Source organism: Taudactylus pleione, unplaced genomic scaffold (assembly GCF_031769625.1).
Source record: "Taudactylus pleione unplaced genomic scaffold, aTauple2 ptg000571l, whole genome shotgun sequence".
Classification (NCBI taxonomy): Eukaryota; Metazoa; Chordata; class Amphibia; order Anura; family Myobatrachidae; genus Taudactylus; species Taudactylus pleione.
The window spans coordinates 7,907,043-7,933,255 of record NW_028284973.1 but is presented as its reverse complement, the minus strand read 5'-3'; the positions used below and the strand labels follow the sequence as shown (position 1 = coordinate 7,933,255).

The window sequence follows — 26,213 nt, the reverse complement described above, 5'->3', positions numbered from 1 at the left end:
GGTATAATGACAGGCGTTGGGATTTCAACGCCTGTCATTAGTACCCTGCCAGGATTTGCCAGTCGGGAAGCCGGCGGTCGGCATTTCGACCGCCGGCTTCCTGACTGCATCCCGTCCACCCCGAGGTCTGTCCTCACTGGTGCTCTGACCTCACAGAGAGCCGCGGCTGGAGGTGGAAGTGATTGCTGAATAGCAAAGTGCGGCGGTTGTTCACGGTCTCTACCCGGCTGCTCGGCAAGCGGATCTGAATGTTCACAACAATATCGGAGTGGCAGTAAGAACCACTATTGCCTGTAGGCTGACGTCAGTGCGTTTCATCCCGTATAGCACCGGGACTTTCTCAAGACTGGATACTGGAGCCCCTACTGTCTCCTTATATCCATCCAAGTTCAAGTAAAGTGATCAGTGACACCTGGATTTATCTTGTGCCGTGGATCTTCCATTCCCTCTGTGTGCCGTTAATCTTTGGTATATAAGGTGCACAGGCTGCGATTTCTCTGCATATACATTGCTTCTATATACTCTATATCATTACCGTTGTTTTTATTAAAAAATACAATACAGTTAAATTAAAAACAGCCTCATGTTTTTTCATTTATAAAGCTAATATACTACTCATACATTTCCCCTTCAATCTGCATTTGTCAATGCTAATTCACTTATTGGGAAACAGGGAATGAAGCACAGACTAGATTATGATATCCATAAATCATATATAAAACAATAAGAGTAATATTCTAAATGAATTTAACAAAATTCTGTGTTAAATGTTAAAAATATACTAATAATAATAATAATAATAATAATAATAATGTAATACAACCTTGTCTTATTTCTATATGTCTATATTTATGTTCTGATTAAGGGGCATATGTATCAAAGCTTGATGTGAGATAAAACTGTGAAATATATATCACCAACCAATCAGCTCCAAACTATCATTTACACAGCCTGCAAAATGTAAGTTAGAAGCTGATTGATTGGTGATATATATCTCACAGTTTTATCTCACATCAAGCTTTGATACATATGCCCCTTAGAATTTTTAGTATCACGCATATTAATTTTCATAACCTAATATTATACATTCAAATACAATCTTGAAAACAAATATACCCTTTACAAATCTTACATATTTTTTAAACTTAATATTTATGGTTCCTTTGGTATCTTAATTATATATCATCTATGTTTGAAGTGCTCAATATATCTATAATACTACATAGATGATATAGGTACAACTACCTCCAATTCTGCATCTGATGGTAACAAACCCCCCCCCTTCCCCCCAAAAAAATTAGCCCCAACGTTGATCACGATAGCATGGAGAATCTAAACCTGATTATGTATTTATAGATTATGTATTATTGACCTAAGTTCATTGAACTGACATCCTATTACTGTTGAAGGATTCTTAGTAACAAAGTAAACTTTTTTATGTCGCTTGAAATCCTAATTGAAGGAATAGACACTTTGGGTAATTTTTCTTAAGGCCCCCATTCACGACACGATATACTTGCCGATCTGACGGATCGTCATGATATAGGTGCTATATATCGTGCCGTGTATGAATCCTTCCACAGTAATAGGATGTCAGTTCAATGAACGGAATCAGTATGAATGACCGCCAGCTGTAAGGTACAGTTCTACTGTAACGACAATGTTTTACATATTCTATTATTACACTACACCTACACTATCAAGTATCAACCCGCCACCCACCGCCCATGGGTGGCGGGGATAGCCCCGGGCTATCAGTCTAGGCTATGGGTGCCCTGGAGAGGGGGACCCCTTTATTGGAGGGGTCCCCAACTCTCCAGATATCCCTAGCCTGGGCTGACTAGCAGTCAGGGTTGATGCTGCGGCTGGGGGGCCGGTAATAGGGCTCCCTAGGCTGTGGCATCAGTCCCCCGATAGAAAGGGTCCAGTGCTGGTTCTGGGAATTACAGGGAGAGCCTACGCAATTTTTTCCCTGTAATTCCAGAACCAGGGCTGGTTCCCAGAGCCCAGTGCTGGTTGTACTAAGTACAGGGGAACCCTACGCAATTTTTTCCCTGTACTTAGTCAACCAGGACTGGCTATGAAAAGTCCGGGGCTGGTTCTGTTTTGGGGGGACACCACATGAATGTAACTATTTATAAGCTGTTTACAGTCAGATACATGCAGGCATCTCACTGATGTCTGCATGTTTCTGTGTGAGAACGAACTGTTCATGCTGAAAGTGAAAGCACGTAGCAGGTCATGTTCAGACGGGGATTTGCAGTTCGGTTTGAAGTTTGATTTGCTGCACGATTTGTACATGAACATGTCAAATCGAACAGCAAATCGCTGTTCCAAAAAAATCAAACCGAATTCGATTTGAGAAATGCTTCTCAGTTCGAATCTTCGTAAATGAGGGGATTTCAGAGGGATTTGAACTTTCGATTTGAGTCGGTTTGAGGTAAGCTAAATCAAACTTCAAAACGAAAGTCAAATCGACCTTTGATAAATTTACCCCTTTATATCCAATCTCAAGTTACTATGATCTAGGTATATATGCACGTGCAATTTTTCTATGCTGTTATGTATGTGTATTAATTGTTTTTAGATTTGATTTCAATAATTATTTGTTTGTGTTTCAATTATTTAACCATTAAATGGTATATTCTAAATAAAGCCTCCTGTTTATTAATAGAGAGCAAACAGTTTTTTATTTTGCTACCAAATATCAATACCAAGGGCCAGTGTTGGACTCGGGCATAAAGGGCCCACCAGGGGAATGCAGTGGTAGGGGCCCATGCTTAAAGGGTTTGGCCAGACCCCAGAGATGCTTGGCTAACCAATAGGCAAATCTGGTTGTAGTTTTTATAGAAAGGAGCCAAGCACCCATGCTAATCAGTGGTACTACTCCACAGGTAACTGACCATATAATTGAGTAACAATGTATGATTTGGAGTAGGGGGATGGCCCCTCAGGCAATGGGGTCCACCGGGGATTTGCCCTGTACCCCTGTGGGCCAGTCCAACACTGCCAAGCGCAGTAATCATGATTTCCTATTGCTCTCAGTAATAACCAAGTGTTTGCCCATGATGACCTGTTAGGTCAGGTACACACTAGGCAACCCGGCAATGCGACGCCCCATGGTATGACTGAGCGATATATAGGGCGGTCAGTACACACTGCACAATCCCAGGCCAGGAAGGTGCATGGTGGAGGTGAAATATACATCGGGTGGTCATTCACCAGATCATGCTGTGTGCACCAACCTCCGATATGTCGTTCATCAGCGCCATCGCCCATTTCATTGGTAGGTCACATAGTGTGTACCCAGCTTAAGAGTGCACCCCCCCCGATGTGAGAAGACAAACTTATGGGCTCATCAGAGAACATTGTCGCACCCCCTGCCTATTTAGACCCTCATGCGGGAGGCAGATTCTGCCACCTCCTGACAGGGAAAAGAACTAAAATGGAAAGTATAAAATAAACGCACGGAATGGGGCCGGTATAGTAGTGCTGCATTGTCGTCCCATTCCCAGGAGGAGTGGGATGTGGTCATTAGAACAACATTTACAATTGCGACAGGCAATGTATCAATGTTGTCAGATTGTTGACATTAGGGTTAGGCTGTGGGGGAAAGGGTTAGGGGTAGGGATTAGCATTAGGGATTGGGGAGGAATACATATTGGAATGCTGGAGTATCACAGGTTTGACCGGAAGGTGACAGTCACATGACCGGCAGGACCTGGATGCCGTGCTGGAGAAGCTGCAGCCGCCAGGAGCAGGTAAGTCATTGTTGAGCCACCAGGGACAATATGTCGACATTCTAACAGTGTCACATGGTCAATGTCAACATTTTCATGTCGACATAGTGAGTGGTAACATTCTGACTCTCGATTATACCGCACACAAAGGAATAATGGGTTCTACATCCTTGTCACCAGGGACGGATTGGGGCTGTAGATCAGCCCTGGCAGTCCACCCAGTGCTCAGGAAGGGGACATGGGTAAGTTTCAAGGGGGCGTGTTGGGAGTCATGGGGGGCCTGGCCCCCGTCTGTTCCCGGCCGAGCAGAGTGCACCGGCTCATCACTGCCGCCAGGCCACCCCTTCTACCTGAGCTCATATAGTGACTCTGGCGGTGGGGGTGGAGGACGGAGACACTCGAACCGGCCCTGAGGCCATCAGCCCTTCTGGCATTTGCCAGAAGTGCTCGATGGCCAGTCCGGCCCTGCTTGTCACCATTGCTTAATTTCACTAAAGAAACAGAAACATGATAGGCAGGCTATGGTGGCAGCGTTAGTAAACTGATGTCAGGGGTATATTTACTAAAGTGCGGGTTTATAGCAACCAATCGGATTCTAGCTATTATCTTGTAGAAGGTGCTAGATAAATGACAAGTACAATCTGATTGGTTTCTTTGGGCAACACCTCCACTTCTATAAACCCGCACTGTACACCCCTTAGACTCATCCTTGACATGTACTGCTAATAGCAAACATGAAACTTGTTCAGCACAGTTTCATAACATTCTACAAATTTTAAAGTGTCCCAAGCGCGGGCCCCTGGAATGTGTACTCCCTTAACTCCCGTCACCCCTCCCCTCCAGGGATCCTTCTAATTGTCGAGTTAATAGAAAGAGCTTAAGTAAACCGGACATCTATTGTACACACCCGGTAGGCGGGTCAGCGCAGTTAGTGTCATTACCTAGAAGATACATGAAAAGCTTGTCAGTCTGTATCGCTGGGAACCCCAGGCTATAACTGGTCACCGGAGAACCATTTCTTAACAGTGATAAATCGGCCTCTGGTTCTAACACAAGGAGGCTCGGGGCAGTATAATATCATAATGAGACAAGTTTGTTGTACTGGACAGATGATCAATCAGGTACCTTGAATTTCTGGTCCTGTCAGCACTGCCTCCATTCTAAATGACTCTCGGTGTAAAGTTAGGTGTTTAAACTTTGTTTCCTGTATGAGGACATATTATACACCACCATTTATTTTTAAGCAAGGGTCATGACGTGGAGGGAGGAGAGCTCGGTGCCGCACAGGGTAAATTTTAGCCAACACAGCAGAGGTCACTTATGAAGTGCAACCAGTGAGCACCTCTGGACCTAGACGGTCTCTGCAATCTACGTCATAGTGCACGCAAACTCTCTGCTCTCAGGAGACACCGCACTCTGGGGGAGATGTACTAAGCTCTGAAAAGTGATAAAGTGGAGAGTGATAAACCACCAGCCAATCACCTCCTTGAAGAAGGCACCTTTGCCGAAACGCGTTGGAGACCCTCACATCAAACCCGACACCGATCCAGGCTGACCTCCACTAAAGATCCCCATCCCCACCAGGGACCACCAGTGCAGAAAGCTCTCAGCCCACCCGCCTGCTGGTCCGCACCGCTCACACCTCCAGTGACCGGCTCCACCCCAGACCAGCCCCTCTCCCCCCCTGCTCCCAGGCGTGCTCAGCAACTCACTCCTGGCCAGGGGTGTCTCCACCGTCGATCCCCATTTCCACGAAGGACCGTCAGTGATAAGAGCATCCCGCACATCCGGCCGCAAGTCCGCCCAGCCAACATCGCCAGTGACCAGCTCCATCCCGGTCACACTTTCCACATCCCCCCTCGTCCCTGGCTTTTTTTGAATCAGTATCCCGGGCAGACCACCCCCCAGGGGTGGTCTCAGCACACACGCTGCAACCCAGCCTCCCAGCAGCTCACCCATCCACACCTCTGGCTCCGCACCACCAGCGGCACGACCAAGAGCCAATTTCAGCTGCATACTACGGTCGCTGACCTCCGCAGACCAATCAGAACAGCCGTGCACTTGCAGCACACCAGCAACACGCTGATCCAGCTCACCAACAAACCTGCAGCTTCCAACCAATCTGCAACGGCCGCAACGTCGACCTACATCACCACAACAAAAACCTACCGGTAGGTAAGTACTGCCAAGACTCACACCAACACGCGGGACGCCGCACAGGTGTTCCAACCCACTCTGCAAATCCCCCCACCCCCCGAGACTTCCTAGACTGTCGACCATAGGTCCAGCAGGGGTGACGTGCAAGGTCACTGAACCGCACGGGAAGGAGCCCCCTAAAAGGGTCCACCTACCTCCCCAGTCTCATCACCACTCATCACTGAACCCCACCCACCTGCCCGGGATCTTAACAGAGCAGCATTGTGACTACTCAATAAAAGATTTTGCCCAAAATTACTGTGTCTCGCTGGCCTCATTTTGATCCTATTCCATTCCCCTTTTCACATTACTCCAAACTACACTCCATACCCAATCACACCCTCCTCACTCCCAAAACATCACCACCACCAGAAGAAACATTCTAATTAACACCACTCACAAACACACACAAGTCATCACCATTACTAGCAGGAAGAGCGCACCTTACCCCCCCTACCCCCATACGTTTTCAGTGCGGGAAAGGTACTCCCACACAAAGGTGCAGCACCCCGAAACCACAACACACCACCACCTGGTCAACGAGAGCGCAGTTCTACCGCCCATCTTCATATGTTACAGGCTGTGTTTGAAAAATGACAGTTGGGAGCTGATTAGATGGTGGTTTATCACTCTGCACTTTATCACTTCTCAGAGCTTAGTACATCTGGCCCAGAGTGTAAGTGCGCCTAGGAATATGGAGAAAGTGTAAAATCTCTAGGGCCGCATGAGGAAAAGTGTAAAGTCCAACCTCTACTATAAAGAAACTTTTCAGTTTTTCTTCCAAATTACTGCTCGGATTAGCAGCTTACAGAGAGTGAGGGTACAAGGGGACTGTCTGTATTACATGCAGGAAACGTGTGAAGTATTAATTTGAGGTGAAGAATTTAATTATAAGATTGAAGTATAATAATATTTCTGTTTACAATGGACTGGACAGAGACGTCCACCAATAAAGAAAACCTTACTGAAAAGTTTTTTGGTACATGGTTACCTTATATTCATACATTATCCCCATCACTTAAGGATTCTTTACGGAGATGTTTCCAACTAACGTCATGGTTTAATTTGGAAGTACTTGATAATGGTCCTCCCTTTTGATTTTGATCCTGATTATGATTTTGACTCACACTACAACTGTAAGACGGCCCGTTAATGGTAATGGTAATGATAATGGTAATTATGACGGTAACTAAATATGTAACAGTGTATGTAACTGTTTCTTGTGTGCACAACTGCAATTTATATCTGGATTTATATACTGCAAATATTATAATTATTTTGTTGGATGATTCTCGGCAATGTGTTTATTATGCTGAGGATTATTTAAGATATATTTGTATTACAATATGTCGCTTTCCTAACAATAAAATGTTTTTTTGTTTTTTTTAAAAGATTGAAGTATAAAACATTTGGTTCCATTAATAAAACAGGATGAGGCACTATCTCGCAGACTCAGGACCTTTTGCAGAGTGAAAATCCCTGCGGGTGGTCGGCAGGTCACCCTTACACACAGCATTAACTGTGCTGCCTGGCCGTCTTGATTTTCTGTGAATGGTGTCAATAGCAGAAGCAATATATCGCCAAATCCCGCCTCTCGCAACCCATCCACATCCCGCAGCACCAATCTAATCTAAGACAAGAAAATAATAATGTATAATGACAATAATCTTAAAATAAGTATCTGGGATATATACAATCACTAAAATATATATATATATATATATACACAGGTTGAGATTCCCATATCCAAATATTCCGAAATACGGAATATTTTTAGCATGACTGACATAGTGAAAACTTTGATTTTTGATGGTTCAATGCACACAAACTTTGTTTAAGGCACACAATTATTAAAAATAAAGTATAAATTGACCTATAGGCTGTGTGCATAAGGTGTATATGACACATAAATAAATTTCATGTATATACACAAACTTTGTTTGAGCCACAAAATTGTTGAACATATTGTATAAAATTACCTTCAGGCTGTGTGTATAAGGTGTATATAAATTAGGGGTGAGCGGGTTCGGTTTTACTCGGTTCTTATCGCCACTTTACCGCAAATTCGGCTCGATTTTATTTGCTATCCAAAACACGTGTTCGGCGATAGCCAATAAAAAGATCCGAGTAAAACCGAGTAAAACCGAACCCGCTCACCCCTAATATAAATCATAAATGCATTCTGTGTTTAGATTTGGGCCCTATACCTAAAACATTTTAATATGGTATGCAATTATTCCAAAATACGGAATATTCCGATATCCAAAATACCCCTGGTCCCAAGCATTTTGAATATGGGAGACTCAACCTGTATATATAAATCTTTACATTCCGCCAACATTCCCCAACTAATGTCACAAATAATGAGGGTTCTTAACAAATTTAAACATTTAATAATCTCCTGGCTTGGCAAAATACTTTCTATAAAAATGAACTTCCTCACAAAGAGATCATGGGCCCAATGTAACAGGCAGCAGGTTTTTAAAAATGCAGAGATTTCGGCAAGTTAGCAGTCAGATTTAAAGCTCTAATTTTTGCCAAGGGCAAAGCCAACCTACTTTTACCTTCATGAATATTGTCGCTTTTAATCTGCTAACTCGCCGAAATCTTTACACTTTGAACCCTTCCCGTTTTTCTCTATATCTCTTCCAGTTGTTACCTGCTGTATTCCCCATTCAGGTCTTTAAGATTGTGTTCTGCAGCTTATATGTGGCAGTAGTCTGTCCAGGACTATTGGGGTATATTTAATAACGAGTGATATTCTTGTAATCACTCGTCACAAATCTTAAATGGTGCTCCAAGTCCAACCAATCATCTCCCAACTGTCACTTTCAAACTCATGAAAGTTAGGAGCTGATTGGTTGGAGCACGATTTATGAAAAGTTCACAGTCAGAATGTCAACATGGACTTTAGGTTGACAATCAATATGTCAACATTCAAAAAGCCAACACCGGTAAAATGTTGACATACTTATAATGTCGTCATTTAAACTGTCAACACCAGAATGTCCACATACAGTTTTTTGCTTATTTTAGTCTATACCTTAACCTTTCCCCTAAACCTATTCCTAAAAATAAACAAAAACCTGTATGTCGACATTCTGGTCCCCCTGGATTGCTTTGGTTGATCTGTTTCAGGGCACTGCATTATAACACATTTTTCTTTTATAACACATTTTAACCCTTCACTGTTTGTTTATTTTACATGGACTTCACTTTTTTATTTTCATTCTTTATATGCAGCTGTGGCTGCTCTTAACTATCTCTTTCACACTGCACTTTTCTTACTATAGCGGTGCCCTGGGGCGGCTTAGCTGGGCTAGTTTGGGGGTGTCCTGTGCTCTGGATTTGAACCCTAATATGTTAGGGACCTACCCTAAAGAGTTTACCTGGATATGATGGGTAGGCCCATGAGTATGCTAAAAACCTCTATTGATTGCAAAATGTTATTGCATTTATATATTATTAGTAATTTGGAATTGTGCACCTAAGATTTGTCTGTTTCTGTGCCTGCAATGAGTCTCATCAGGTAGCACCTCCCACTATATATATTCAGGGTGTGCAGTCCAGGAACCTTTCCGACATTCTGGTGTCGACATGTTAAATGTCAAAATTATTATTAACATGCCAACATTTTAGAATGTCGACATGTTGGTCTTTGACCTAAAGTCCACGTTGACATTCTAACTGTTGATATTCAGGACCTGTCGACATTCTGTCGACCTTCTGAATATTTGGGGGTTAGGGTCTCCTATAAATCTAAGTACTATAAATACCCTGTTCGCTACCTCTCCTAAAGCCTCATCATCCCTCTCTTCCTCTTCTTTTGGGGTGTATTATTATTACCTTGTACACTGTTGTCTAGAGAAGTGTAAGCGCCCTGACCTGATCAAAGGTTATAGTTTTATTCGACGCATTGCGTATACCGGTATTACTGATTTTATTTATTTTATATTTTGTACTATTAATAGTTTGCATCCTTAGTATTGTTATATTGTTGTCATTAAGCCCAATTGCAGTTCTCCCCTTCCCCTATCTTCCCTGTCTTTGGTTAATAAGAAATAAAAAACATTGTTACTACAAAAATGATCACTATAACTATATCACAGCCAAACCACAATCAACCACAAATTGACCGCTACACTCATCCCCAACTTCTGCCCCGGCCACATTGTTAAACGCCTTCATTGATAACTAGAGCCCCTGGCTAACTCTGACAGTATGAAAATAACTTAAATATCACGTGGCTGCTTAGTTTTCCCAGAGCTACAGTGTTACTGCAAGCAGTCGCTGACTATGGAATGGTGTACAGTACATGCTAAATATGCATGATGTGACATGTGCCTTAGGCCTTTTCTGTTTTCTGACAAGTGTAGAATCACTAACCACCAGCTTTATTCCTGCACCCAGAGACCGCACATGTGCTCAGCTTGCTGGGAACTTATTGCAGGAGGTGTATAAAGACTGACATGCCAAGCAACTGTGACAGTATGGGAGTAACAACCATTTTCTATTCTTTTCCTACATCCTGACATCTCAATTATGCTGTCAAAACAGAAAAGGGCAAACTCTCCGGATGAGCTACTGCAAGGGGTGACTCCAGGATGAGGTCCTATGACAGGGACCCAGAGTCCATATCACTGTATAACTATATCTGGCCGTACAGGTGGTTCAAAAAGAGCAATGCTGTTTATTAATTACTATCTTTGGCTGTAAGTAGAATGTATCTGCAGCAGTGGTCATAGCATAAGTGAGATTTTTAAACTGTACAATGGAAAACCTCTCCCAATCATACAATACAATGGTGCGCTTGTTATCCAGAGATTATGAGTAGATTGAAAGCAGCTGACATATAGGAGATACTATAGGGGGTACTGCCCAAGAACCCCTTCAAAATATTACAACTAGGAAAAAATATATGTCTGCGCTAATAACCACTCAAACATAAACATACAATCCAGAGCTGTCAATCTTAATTTATTTTGAAACAATGGCCCTCATTCAGAGCCGCTCGTTAGCGGCAGTACGCTCGTTCCGAGCGATGTTTGCACATCTGCGCATGCGTACGGTTTTTAGTACGCATGCGCGTACCAGTCAGTGCGGCCAAAAATCGTTTGTACGCTATATAGCGAGTGCCTGCTATTTTGAGTGACAGAATGAGGCGTATGTGGGTGGTAACAGGGGAAGGTGTTTGAAAACGGGGAGTGGAGATCCGAACGCAGGCGTGCTTAAAGGTCAAAACGGGCGTATTATGGGTGTGCATAATTAATACAGCAGCGTCATTGACCACGTCACTGGGTTATTTTATAGCCAGAACTGCTCGCAAATTTGTGGTAGCAAACACCAACCACAAGAATAGCGAGCAGTTCATACGCTGGTCGATGTACTCGATTAATCTAATAAATAGCGGACATGACGTATGGTGCGAGCGGCCAGGGGGCGTTTTTAACAAATAAACGAGCGTATGTTTTGCACGCTCGTTCAGACTTAGAGGCGTGAACAGACTGCAATTTGCGAACGGATCATTTGAATAGCCACCCCTTGTTTTTGAACGAACGACCGCAAATAGCGAACGGCTCTGAATGAGGGCCAATGTATATTACACATTAAAAATAACTGCAGTTCCTATAAAAAAAATTCAAATAAATTCAGACTTGCATAATCTCATGTATGCATATTATTCAATCATAGACACAAAGATATGTTATGAAGTACAATTGATTTTTAGATCCCAACTTAGGGGCAACTTTCTCACAAAGCAACAAGTAGATGGATATAGGACCTCATTCAGAGTCGGTCGAAGCAGCCGCACGGTCGTACGGGAAAAGCGGCCGGATATTCAAATGATTCCGTCGCAAGTTGCGTCTCTAAGTTCGGATCGGTAGTTGGCCGACCAAGGGGAGGAAGCGGTCGGAAGACAAAAAAATCCGCCCCATTCTCGTACGCATTGCACGTCATCTCTGGGCATATAAGGATTAATCAAGACCATCGGGAACCATCGGAACTGGTCGTAGAGCTTAAGGTTGACCATACCCTCTCTTAAGGTCTACGATCATGTCAGCATAAAAACCTCCTATGTCACATGTGCCATGACGCTAATTTGTTAATTATGCACTCCCATAATCCGTATGCACTCCCATAAAACGCCGTTCGCATAATGAGGCATGCCTGCGTTCGGATCTCCACTCCCCCGTTTTCAAGCACCTTCCCCTTCCCAAACGCCTCAATCTGTCACTCAAACTACCGACCTGGCTGTGTTCAAGGAGAGAGAAATTTCTGATCGTAGCGGCTAGTTTGCACATGCGCATTGCGAACTTTACGCATGTGCAGTATAGCGAACATCGGTGGCGTACGACCGTGCGGCCGCAACGACCGACTATGAATGAGGTCCTTAGTCCCGCTTATTAGAACAGTAAGATTAATGAAATATGCTTAAACTTAAATATTGCACAGTCCACACAAATTCAACTTGAGTGTCTCTCCGTTCCCATTGTAGTTCCACCCGATCTCCACTATTATTTTTCTCGGGTTGGGTATGAAATCCCGGCAGTCGGGATGTTAACTGTCAAAATACAGACAGCGACATCCTGATGCTCAGTATCCAGACAGGAGTTAGACAAGTATCCTAACCCTCTCCCTTTAACCCTCTAACTCTAAAGGTGCATACACACTAGACGATATGCTCCCTGAGCGATATCGTCTAGTGTATCCCCGGCAGGCTGTGCTCAATGTCGTTCATGACATTGAGCACAGCCGCTGAACGATATCATTAACGATATCGTTCAGCGCCGGGCTCTCTCCCCCATTCCTTGACATGCAGCAACCTGACGAGATCGTCAGGTTGGCCTGCATGTCAGCCCGATGAACGATGATGATGAACGACCCGCGGGAACGCGCGTCGTCGTCATCGTTCATCTTTTTGGGCTTAAAAATGGACGATAAAGTGGACGACTGAACGAAAACGATATCGTTCAGTCGTCCACTTTATCGCCCAGTGTGTACGCACCTTAACCCTCCCTTCCTGCACCTTAACCCTCCCTACCTACAAGTTGCCTGAACTTAACCCTCCCCCTTTAGTGTCTAACCCTAACTCCCCCCCCCGTGATGCCTAAACCTAACCCCCTCTGTCCGTAGCCAAACTCTAACCCCCTCCCCCCTGTGGTGCCTAAACCTGACCCTTTCCCCCTGCGGCTAACAGTCTTCTGGCCAGAAATGAGGATTCCTGGCGCAGGGATTTGGAGAACCGGCATTTAGGCTGTAGGTATCCCTTCCCAATTACATCCCATTTTACTCACATCACAGAATGAACTTACACAGTCGTCATCCCAGCTAATAATGTTGGGGGAATGTGAATGTTACTGAAGTGTCAAAGCTCTACAAAAAGCTGCGTATTATCTGATTAACTCTTTCTGTGTAAATGGGAATTTTCTAAGCAGGAGAATTTAGTTATTTTCATTTCTGACTGTTCTTGCCAAGTGTAACGTGATTAATTCTGATTAAAACAGAGGTGACAACCAGATAAGGTTAGAACTAGATCATTTAGAAATATCTCAAAACACGTCATGTGCAGCTTTGCTCAAGGCACATATATTTATTATTTACTGACTTCTATTTATATAGCAACAGCACGTACATGAGAAGGATATAACTTTCATAGAGGAAGCTGCATTGGGGCCGATTCAATCAGACGCGGGTTGTGAGCCCTGGGCTCGCGGTTTAACATTCGTTAATTTCGTGGGATCCTTTCATGAAGCGCGCTCCCGATACCCCTGCAAATCAATTAGAAACTGCAAGACGTGGATATTGCGAACTTGAAGTACATGAGAGAGTGGGGGGGATCATTCTGAACCCCCCAAGAGGTGGCGAATAAGACAGCAGGACAGTGTAGGAGGCTGATAGTGGCCATAAGCAAAAGTACATGGTGTCAAATGGTATATAATCAGCAAATGAAGGTTTTACAGTAATTTGGGGGACATTAAGGTGTCTCCATAGTGATATGTAGGTGTATATACAAGATTGTAATAAGTTGGGAAAACACACTTTACACTCCCATCTGAAAATCTCTATCTCATCAATTCAACACACAATATACATGTCCCATATTATTTGCACCTCTACATACATGTCCCACATTATTTACACCTCTACATACATGTCCCACATTATTTACACCTCTACATACATGTCCCACATTATTTACACCTCTACATACATGTCCCATATTATTTACACCTCTACATACATGTCCCACATTATTTACACCTCTACATACATGTCCCACATTATTTATACCTCTACATACATGTCCCATATTATTTACACCTCTACATACATGTCCCACATTATTTACACCTCTACATACATGTCCCATATTATTTACACCTCTACATACATGTCCCACATAATTTATTATTTTTATCAGTTTCTTATATAGTGCAGCATATTCCTTTGCACTTACAATTGGAAGCAGCATTAATAGAACAAAACTGGGTAATAACAGACAGACAGAGGCAAGAGGGCCCAGCTCTCTAGCTTACAATCTGTAGGGAAATAGGCATTTACACCTCAACATACATGTCCCACACCATTTACACCTCAACATGCATGTGCCACATCATTTACACCTCCACATACCTGTCCCACATCATTACACCTCAACATACATGTCCCACACCATTTACACCTCCACATACCTGTCCCACATCATTTACACCTCCACATACCTGTCCCACATCATTACACCTCAACATACATGTCCCACACCATTTACACCTCAGCATGCATGTGCCACATCATTTACACCTCCACATACCTGTCCCACATCATTTACACCTCCACATACCTGTCCCACATAATTACACCTCAACATACATGTCCCACACCATTTACACCTCAACATGCATGTGCCACATCATTTACACCTCCACATACCTGTGCCACATCATTTACACCTCAACATACCTGTGCCACATCATTTACACCTCAACATACATGTCTCACATCATTTACACCTCAACATGCATGTGCCACACCATTTACACCTCAACATACATGTGCCACATCATTTACACCTCAACATACATGTCCCACATCATTTACACCTCTACATACATGTGTCACATCATTTACACCTCAACATACATGTCCCACATCATTTCCACCTCAACATACGTCTCACATCATTTACACCTCAACATACATGTGCCACATCATTTACACCTCAACATACATGTGCCACATCATTTACACCTTAACATATATGCCCCACATAATTTACATCTCTTCATACATGTCCCACATCATTTACACCTCAACATACCTGTCCCACATCATTTACACCTCAACATATCTGTCCCACATCATTTACACCTCAACATAAATGTCCCACATCATTTACACCTCAACATAAATGTCCCACATCATTTACACCTCAACATACATGTCCCACATCATTTACACCTTAACATATATGCCCCACATAATTTACATCTCTTCATACATGTCCCACATCATTTACACCTCAACATACCTGTCCCACATCATTTACACCTCAACATAAATGTCCCACATCATTTACACCTCAACATAAATGTCCCACATCATTTAATCCATTTTTTCTGATATTTAGAGAAAATTAACTGAAAAATTACCTGTCGTAACTGACTATATTTTCCTGTTTAGAAACCTCTATATATAGTATTATTCATTGGGAGGGGTGTTCCAGGGGTACAGCACCGTGTCCCAGCATTTTTGCTTAAAATAAGGAATTTTCTCCTAGCCTGGTGCTATGGTAATAGTTCTATGTAGGACGTACTAATAACTTTGTTTTCTTCCCTATGTCAAGGCTACAAAACCGCTTTCATTTCAGTCCATTATTTGTATGACACCATGAATTTGTCCTTTTATGCTTTTCATCCTTTGACATATGTATGATTTACAGTATGGCTGTCACTGGAAATATATGTTTTTTGGCTCTAGTCTATATTTACCATGTGCATTTTGGCGCAGACTACAAGAACCTCTGCCAGGTTTGCGTGTAGGGTTTACAGTTGGCATCATAGTCAATTGCTCTTAAACATAACCCCGGCTAATTTATTTACACAGGTGTATAGGTGAGCAAAGACAAGCACAGACAATATGTTCCCCATTACATTCACTAATTTGTGTGAAACATTTTTCATCAACTCAGTAAATTAGAGCAAAGTCCCCAAAAGCCTCTTCTACCTCATCGTTGGGGGACTGGAATTATAGTCATTGTCTGCTGCTTTCCGAGAATGGGACCAGTGGAGAAATTGCCCTTACCAACCTATCAGATTATAGCTATAATTTTATAGAATGTGCTTGATAAATGATAGCTACAAGCTAATTGGTTGCTATGGACAACTTCTCCCCAATATTGCATCACAGGGAATGTCCATCTTGGGCACCTCTGGTGGGATGACACATAACCATATGGTCAGTGCTAATTAGGGCTGAAGCAGATGAGAAGGACCTAAGGGTTTTCTTCTTGGAGTCTGGGACTGATCAGGAGATTTAAACTGCTTCGAAGAGGAGGTATGTTCTGAATACAGCATTTGATTGGACAGGAGGAAAAGTCATCCAATCAGGAGCTGTGTTCCATGAATAACTTCCATATTAGCAGCATGAATGCATAGTTCTACTCCTTCTCTCAAACCTCTGCTTCCCTGCTCCTCACAGGGACTACAAGAGGAAGCCCACATTGACACAAAGACCAATGTGATTTCTCCTGGAGCCACTGTATTGGTGACTGACAGTGGAAGTAGCTGAGGTTTGTCCTCCAACTGTCAGTCACTCATTGTCACTAGGGGCTTCTGACTGGGAGGCAAGGAGATGACTCCTAGTACCGAAATACCAGATTTGTCCCGCACCTTATTGTAGAAACAACTCTGGGTGGGAGAAGTCAGTAGGGGGAGGAAGAGAAGAGACACAGTTTTTGATGCAGGTAGTGTAGTGAGGGGAGAGTTACAGTGAGTAGGTGGTGAGACAGGCTCCCGGCACTCAGACCAATCTCCATGTGTGCCTCCCCAGCCATTGACCTCACCGCATGCCACAGATCGATAGATAGATACAGATATATAATGGTATGTACTTTATATCCCAACGCACAGAATGCTGGAGGAGTCAGAATCCTGGCTCTAGAATCCCAGTGGCTGTGATCCGGATGGTAAATATTAGAGTTAAGTACTAGGGCGAGGGTTAGGGATAGGCTGTGGGAGAGGAGGGTTAAGGATAGGCTGTGGGAGGGGAGGGTTAGGGATAGGCTGTGGGAGGGGAGGGTTAGGGTTTGGCTGTGGGAGGGGAGGGTTAGGGATAGGCTGTGGGAGGGGAAGGTTAGGGGTAGGCTGTGGGAGGGGAAGGTTACGCTACGGGAGGGGAGGGTTAGGGTTATGCTGTGGGAAGGGAGGGTTAGGCTATGGGAGGGGAGGGTTAGGGTGTGGGAAAGGGGTAGGGTTAGGAGAAGGGCTATATTAGTTACTTGCATGCATTGGGATTTCCAACCTTCAGGGTTCCGGTACCGGGATTCTGACCGCCGGCATATTGTGTCCCGGGATCACGTGCCGAACCCTATATAATAACATTAAAGTAATACTGTAAACGTGGAAAACATAACAAAGTCATGACGGGCCCCTTTAAGCCTCTGGGCTCCAGCGCTGGTGCGGACAATCCGGCAATTGCACAACTATCTTATTTTTGAAGGTGAACTATAAGTATGCTGTAATATAATGGCTTTGTTTACCCTCAAGGGTAAATTGATGCAAACGCCAATTGAAGTGACGATAAGATTATCCCCTCACTTGCTGTCTCTGTTCCTACTTGTCCGTAATTACCAGTGATTGTCAGGCAGTATGCTGTGCTCTGACTCCTGCATTCCTGTGTCACTATTCAGCACAAGGAGAAGGTCCCAAGGCCGCCATGCAATCATCTGTGGGGGCTACACGCACAGTCTGTTTTTCATTCATTTCACTGCTCTTCAAAAGGATTCTGAAGTAACTATTATAGCCTAAAAAAATGAAAGAAGATGCCGCAATTACCAGTTTTGTCACTTCTTTCTTATTTAATCTGCTGAGAAACGAAGGACGCTCCTCACTTTATGTTTCCAGAATTCCAAACAGCTTTGGGGAGAAGTCATCTGGTGCCGCCTGTGGTCCCAGCATGTCTGGGGGCCTGCTCATGCGCAGCAAAGGCCGGCCTCACTGCACTAGGCTCTGAGTTGCTATTGGCTGTTGCTTTGTACATGCATATACAGCAATTAGCAAAAAATTATTGGATTTGATAAATTTTATCCTCCATTTACGGAACACCAACATACCCTGCACTTCAGTACTGGATTACATGTGATAATTACTATCACAGCTAGGTCTAATAATCTTTATAATCATATGAGGGTGTATTTTTACCAATATATAGGGCAGATTGAATGCATGAATTCCCAGAGATGAGTACAAATCCGAATTTCATTATGATACCAACATTGATTGGCTTTTATTTTTTTTAAAACTTTTGGAACAATTTTACCCCTAAGGCCTCTATTTATTAACATTACTTTTACTAAAATAAAGTGAAAAAGGGTGTTTTGCGTTTTCACACCCTTTTCACATTATTTTAGGTTCACCTAAATTTACTAAAGGGCAATTGGAGTGAATTCGTAAAATTCTACTCCAACCCCTAAGTATCACTTATTTTTAGTAAGCAGATAGCATTTCCCATAACTGTAATGGGAAATGTGATCTGACCAAAGTTACTAAAAATAAAATGTGAAACAATACCGGGGAAAGCCCTATGATAATAACACTACCTGGAGGTGGCGTTATCCAGGGTTTCCCTCGGTTACCGGACTCCTGTTCCGTTCTAACGGGGAGAGCAGAGCCCAGAGCCGGCCCCAGTGATCAGCCGTGTGGTCTAAACAGACCGCAAGTTGATCACTGCTAAACAGACCACACGCTGATTCACTGTAATAAAAAAGTAAAAAAAAAAAACGGATAAAAAACAAACTTACCTGACTCCAGGGACAGGTGATCAGGCCTCCGGTGATGTCCTCTCTCCGGTCAGCTGGTCTCCCATGCTGCACTGCGGCCCGGTCATCACCTGACAGGTTCCCAGTGCAGTATGGGATGTCAGCTCACCGGAGGACATGGAGGACATCACCGGAGCCCGGATCATGCAGGTAAGTGTAATTAAGGGAGAGGGGGGGTCGTGGGGGGGGTCGTCTGGTGGTTGCGGGAGGTCTGCGATCGCGGGGGCAGGGCTTGGTGACGGGGGTGGGGCACTTGTCACTGTATTTTTTTGCGAAAATACCGTGACTAGTGTGCGGAGGGGATTCGCAGGGACAGAGCTTTCTCGCAATAAATCCCTGTGATATTGCCTGAATATGCAATGCGAATTCGGTCGGTAATATCACACTACAATCTGCATTACCAATGCGGATTGTAGTAAATAGAGCCCTAAGTGATTATTGGTTTCTAATATCAGGATGTGGTATAAGAGATAGACAGTAATTAGATAGACAATGTCTAGACAGACACCAGATATTAGACAGGGAAAAAAGTCAGACACACTAAAGTTTGACATGTAAGAAGGTTGAGTCGACAGGTACAAAATGTCCACATGGTCAAAAGTTCGCCTTGAAATGGTCGACAATTTTTTTCTTTTTAGCCCTACTTTTCAACCTAATCCTCCCCTTGGTGCCTAACCCTTAACCCCCCTCCTGGTGCCTAACCCTAATCGTGGGAGTAAGTGCCTAACCCGCCAGTAAGTGCCCCAACCCCTCCCCCCCAAAAAAAATGTGCCGACCATTTTTGTGTTGACCATTTCCGTGTCGAACTTTTGACCCTGTCGACCTTTTGGACCTGTTGACCTTCTTACATGTCGAACTTTTTTTTTTTTTAAATTGAGTAATTTTTATTAGAATTTCACATGAAATATTCACAAATAATAATAATAAAAAAAGTAACGAAAGGGAGAAGAGGAGCTTCTCCGAACCCTGCACCAATACCACACATAAACATTATACAAAAGTTGATCAGTGTGACAGTTATATTGAAAATATAAAAAATACAGCTAAACCCAGAATAACACTACAGCAAACATTTATATATAGGGAGAGCATATCTGGAATTCTGCCATCTACTCCAGATAGGGTAACATTTGAACTCTGCCTTTCAAGTTAGATAAAGGTATTCCTCATGGTGCATACCAAGGATAGCCATGCACAATAGTCTGGTCCCAGAGAGGCCAACCAGGACCGGGCAATGCTAACCTTAGCCACAGTACACATATTATAGCATATTTAGCTTATTTATCGAGAACGGTATCCTCCAACCCCCCCAGACAACATACCACTGGTGTAAGAAGAGGGCAGGTATCCCAGTACAGGATATAGCAACATGCAGTGGCGTCACAAGGGGGGTGCGGGCCGCATCCGGGTGTCACCCGCAAAGGGCTGACACCAAGATGCAGTCTTCCCCTCAGTGACAGGAGCCGGGTGCTGCACTGTATCATTAAGTGCAGCACTCGGCTCCTGTCACAGTAAGGGAGCCTGCACTGCCCGCACCTCCGGCACCCCGCACCACTCTCCATAATCTACACGAGCCGGGCACTGGGTTGGGCCGCAAGGCTGCGCCCCCTTACCCAAGGCCGCGCCCCCTTACCTGAGGACATGCCCCCTTTTTGGGGCGCACACGGCTTCACCGGGCTCAAGACATTCCTCCCCGCACCAGGTGTCACTGAGGGGGAGGGACGCCACTGACAACATGTCAAACTTTAGTGTGTCTGACCTTTTTGTCCCTGTCTAACTATTGACTGTCTAACATCTGGTGTTTATCTAATTACTGTCTATCTATAGACCGGAACCGCTAATGTCATACTACCAAGGCCTGTATAATGATATGCTTTGCTTGTATTGTTTATACGTTTCTATATCCAATATGATCATTCATATTTTATTCTATAGCATGCTAGTTTATGTATAACGGGGCGAGAAAAAAAAAGAGTAACTTTGCACCTGACAAACCATGTTGCACTTCAAGGAGTGTAATTCATACTTACACTCCAGGAGGATGCAGCCAGGTCGGCACTGCAAGGGGCGGGACTCGGCGGAAGTGAGTGGGTTTGGGGGCGGCGATGGGCTGGACATGGTGGACGGCCCACGCTATGCAATGCAGAGATTACTTGCATTGTGGAGCAGGGGGTGGAGCCACGATGACGTGATTCAACTTTCCTTTCCGGGTGGCTAGGAGTGCCATACGATTTTCAGGAGCCTCACGGCCATTCCTGGAGGGTGGGCAAGTATGGTGCTAACTGCTAATACAGTTATTATTTTTTGCATGCAGGGTAAACACTGGCTGCTTTTGCATGCATCCCAAAAATTCTGGACAGGTTTATTTTTACACTGCAATTGAGATTAGAGCCAGGACATGCCCCTCCCAGCTCTAAATCTCTCTGCGCATTTTATATCTCCCCCACCTGCTGTGCAGCATGGTTTTACCAAGGTGCAAAGTTATCCGGCTGTTTTACTTTGCTGTCAACTCAAACTCTAGCTCAAAACGCAATTTCTTTTATTCTCAAAGGTATAGACTGAGAGGAGGTCGGTGCCAATAATCACTGTACCGTGTATGCTGTATAACAAATATAGGGCCTGATTCAGAGCCGCTCGTAAGCGGCCGTCGTTCGCTCTGAGCGATGTTTGCCCAACTGCGCATGCGTATGGATCGTTATACCGATGCGTGAACCAGTCAGTGCGGTCGAAATTCATGTGCTCGCAAAATAGCGAATGCCTGAAAATTTGAGTGACAGAAAGAGGCGTATGTGGGCGGTAACAGGGGATGGTGCTTGAAAATGGGGAGTGGAGATCCGAACGCAGGCGTGCTTAAAGGTCAAAACGGGCGTTTTATGGGTGTGCATAATTAAAACAGCAGCGTCATTGACCACGTCACTGGGTTATTTTATAGCCAGAACTGCTCGCAAGATTGTGGTAGCAAAAACCAACCACAAGAATAGTGAGCAGTGCATACCCTGGTCGATGTACTCGATTAATCTAATAAATAGCGGACATGATGTAGGATGCGAGCGGCCAGGGGGCGTATTTTCCCAAAAAACTACCGCAAGTTTTGTTCGCTCGTTCAGACCTAGAGGCGTGAACAGACCGCAAAGAGCGAACGGTTCATTTGAATAGCCACCCCTATTTTCTGAACGAGCGAGCGCAAATAGCGTCCGGCTCTGAATCAGGCCCATAGTGCCAGTCAGGCATGGTACCATAATAAGTGCCAAGCAGCCGTAACTGTTCCACACACAGAGATCAACTGAGATCCTCTGAAGTCATCTTTTAATTGCTTTTTCCCATCATGTACAATAATGATCTGATTGATGTTGGCCAAAAGCTTGTGCAACCCAGCATAACTTTGAACCGTAGAATGTAGAAGTGCATTCTGGGAGTGATCCAGATTGTGTCCTCCTCATTGTTGAATCTCATGCAGATCTTATCTTTCTTGCGTTGGTGGTATAGAGACCAATGTGCTCTTTGCTAACAGTTTCTCTCTTTGTTTTGTTTTTTTTAAGCTTCACGTGGCTGTCTGGGCAAGTCCACAGAAACTTTTTGTCCAAGTTTTCTGGAGTGGTGGTTGAGTTATTCGATGAAGAGTTCAGACATCTTTATGCCTTATCCAAACCAGTGATGGGTTTGAAGTCACCAGCTCCCATGGCACCTGTGCTGAGGAGAGACAACAGCGGGATGAGCACTATGACAGACAGTAGCACCCAGGAGAGTGCCAACACAACCTCGGAACCTCTCAGTAGCTCTTCAGCTACCAGCATCTCCCAAGCTTCACAACGTCCCCCATCCCCTATATACAACAACCCAGTGCAATCTCCACTTCAGTCTCCTCTTCAATCTCCACTTCAGTCTCCTCTTCCATCTCCACTACAAAGGATAAACTCTTTCCATGGATACTCTTCTCTGAGGTCCCCTCTGGGGCAAACTAACTACCAAGTGAACTACCAGCAGAGGAACTACCTACCAGAGCCCACCACACACCTGTTCAACCACAATGACAACTTGTACCGCTCCATGAGGACCCGTAGGGAAGAGTTTCCCACCACAAGGTTTACCCAAGGATGGAGACTATTCTCAAAGCCTACAATGACTTAATACATAGGATTATCTCACTATGCAATTGCACAGAATGCACTATAACACTTGAAAAGTGATATATATATATATATATATATATAAATAAACAAATACCCATTTTTTACTTTATAAAAAAATAATTTTGTGACATTGAAAGTTGAAACTGAACAATACCTGTACACCATGCTGTTTTGTTACTACTCTCTATAAGTATTCACGTTATGCAGCCAGAAAGTATTGTTATTCACGTAGTATACTATTTTAAAAAAAAAACATTACATATATTTGTTTATGCTAGTTTTATCTGTATTGTTGGTGTCTCTGTCCTGTTTTATTGTTACTCTTGTTAAAGAAGGTGTTGCGTTATACCAGTATACCATTGTATAAGTTACTGTTATTGGTGCTGCCAGTGATCGGTGGCTTTGACCAATGGATTTAAATCGGAAACAGTATTAAATGCCAAACCAGCCCTGATTTAGCATACTGTTGCCCTTTTAAATCCATTGGTCAAAGCCGCCAATCATCATCAGCTTTGATAAACAGTGGCATAGTAAATCTACATTGTAGTGCCAAACAGGGTCGAACTGATCCACAGGGGTACAGGGGAAATCCCCGGTAGGCCCCACTGTCTGAGGGCCCAGCTTCTCCTCTAGGGGTCGGTAACTTGGTGGAGCAGGATCATGGATGAACTAGGATGCTTGTTTTGTTTGTATGGAAACTACACCAAATTAGCCCTCCTACCAAGTAATGTGGTTGTCCTGAGACACCCCTGCCCCCTACTATATAAAGGGCCCCTGCTCTTTGCATGTACACTCAAATGGCTGGCCAAATCCCTCTGTGGTGGGTGCTCACACCCCCTTGGGTAGCTGGCCACACCCCTTAAGCTTGGGCCCCTACCACAGCATTTCCGGGTTCGAACTTCACGTCCCAGTCCGACAGTGGTCCCATAATATAATAGCCACAAGTTGTGTATATCAGTGAGATTGCGAAGATTTAGCTGCTAGATTTAAAACGGCAATTTTTTGAAAAACCAAAATCAAACCGGTTTAAACTTAGCAGCAGAATCGACGAAATCTGGCAGGCTATTATATATTGGAAATAATTTAGAGATGTGCGGCGGGGTTGTGGCTCGGGGGCGGAATGCATCCCACCAAGGATCGCATGCATATTGGTGTTTAGTAACGCCGTATGCATGATCATTTAAGCAAAGAACAGCTCCTCCGATAAGAGCTGTCCTTTGTGGTGTGGGGACTTACGGTTTTATGGCCAGGGAGTCCCTCTGCGCTTGTGCAAGCCGCCTGACAGCGCATGCCTGAGTCATAGGGGACCATGGGAGGGATCTTATTGGATCCCTCTCTGGGAAGTTTCCCGATAAGAAGCCCATAGGCTTTTATTAGGCAATGCCAACTGTAGATGCCATTGCCTATCGGGCTTTGCTTTCCGGAGCTTGGTACATATGGAAAATGTGATCAAACCTCTAAAAACTGCATTTTCGGAAGTTTGACTGCATTTATCATCATAGAGCATCTGGCTCCGAATCTTCCAGCCAGGTCAGATCTCAGAACAAGGCAACACGTTGTCTTTCACCGATGTCTGTGCCGAGATGTCTGTGAAGGATGTCGTTTTGCCCGAGATCTGAACTTGGCGGTGAAGATTTGAGCCAAATAAGCAACCGCTAGAATTGGAAAAAATTTTTGCTACTTAGCGAAAAAAAAACCATTCTTACACACAGAAGCGCAGACGCGATTGAGATGTGCGCTGTCAGAAATGTATTGGGAATGTGCTGGGAGTTCCTGGGCAGTGACTGGGAGGTGGCTACTCAGACGAGTGCCGCGGATGTGGCACTGAAGTGGCTGCGTACACAGATGGATAATCACTCACATTGGAAGCCATAGTTAGACCGTCAGTCTGCACCTACCATAGGGTTGGTGCAAGTTTCGATGGAGCTGCTGATGGTGGCGTTTAAAGACGCACCAAGCGGTATTACAGCGTCTAAAGATGCTCAACGTGGGCATCTCAGTCCTTAAACATTATTTGAGACATATTAGGGGAAGGGCTAATACTAGCATTAGCATAAAGTCATAGATGCGTCTACGGCAAAAGACGCTAATGGCGTCTATGTGGCTCCTTTAGAAAATGGAGCCTGTGTCATTGGGAATGAATCCAAAATTCACCACTCTGTACAAATCTTTTGTTACCTAGAAGACTAGCAAGCCAATCACACGGTTCTTGCATTGATCTGCATTAAAGTACTGTAAGATAGAGAAGTTCCACCACCAGCCAGAGGTTCCCAAACTCGGTCCTCAAGGCACCCTAACAGTCCAGGTTCTAAGAATATCCATGCTTGACCACAGGTGGCTTAATTAGTAACTTTGATTTAATGGAACTACATATCCCAGCATGCCCTGCCACAGTTTTACTATCAGGGCATGCTAGGATGTGTAGTTCCACAAGAGCTGGGGAGTCGCTAATTGCCCCACTCCTGCTATAAAGGATAAATAGTTCGCTGGTCAGATTTAGATAAGTTCAAATAAACAACAACATATATTTCAAGTATATTATTTACACGGCTTTAATGTATAGCAATGCCCAAAAGTAGTTTTACTTGCTTTTTAAATTCTATTGAAAGGAAATATACATTACACGCTATAAGAAATATGTGAGACAAAATTTACGATACTGAGGAAATGTACTGACACTGAACTATTTCTAATGATTTATAATAAACTGTATATATTAAAGTACAATACATTGTGTTTGTTGAAAGAGTTTTGTCGATTTGTAGGTGATAGCCTATTAGTGTGCATCAGTGCAGTCTCTTAAACAGGAAGATCTGCAAAAGTTGGCTATAAATATACTGAAGATCAGGAGAGCTTTTTAACACACTAGCCTGTTACATAAAGTTTAAAGCTTGATACACAGGGCCGGCTCAAGACCAGGTCCAGTGGAGTGGGCGAACAGAGGTGCCACACCATAGGGGACACGATGCTGCCATTTTGCCCGGGATATGGGACCTACTGCATTCTCGGAACATGGCCTGGCCTGGGTAGTGCTGGGCTCTGCAGCACTAGGGACACTACTGCACGTGACATCGGTGGGAAGAACTGAGCTGCGCAATGGGGTGTGCTCCA

The 26,213-nt window shown here is 44.0% G+C and overlaps 1 protein-coding gene across 1 annotated transcript in view; it reads left to right on the top strand.

The window, feature by feature from the left end:
- Positions 1-25,829, top strand: part of SACK1A (scaffolding CK1 anchoring protein A) — a 52,758-nt gene extending 26,929 nt beyond the window's left edge. Inside the window, exon 4 of the mRNA XM_088453120.1 lies at positions 22,512-25,829. Coding sequence (XP_088309246.1) covers positions 22,512-23,100 — 589 coding nt within the window. The 3' untranslated portion in view covers positions 23,101-25,829. The remainder of the gene's footprint in view (positions 1-22,511) is intronic.
- Positions 25,830-26,213: the final 384 nt, after the last annotated feature.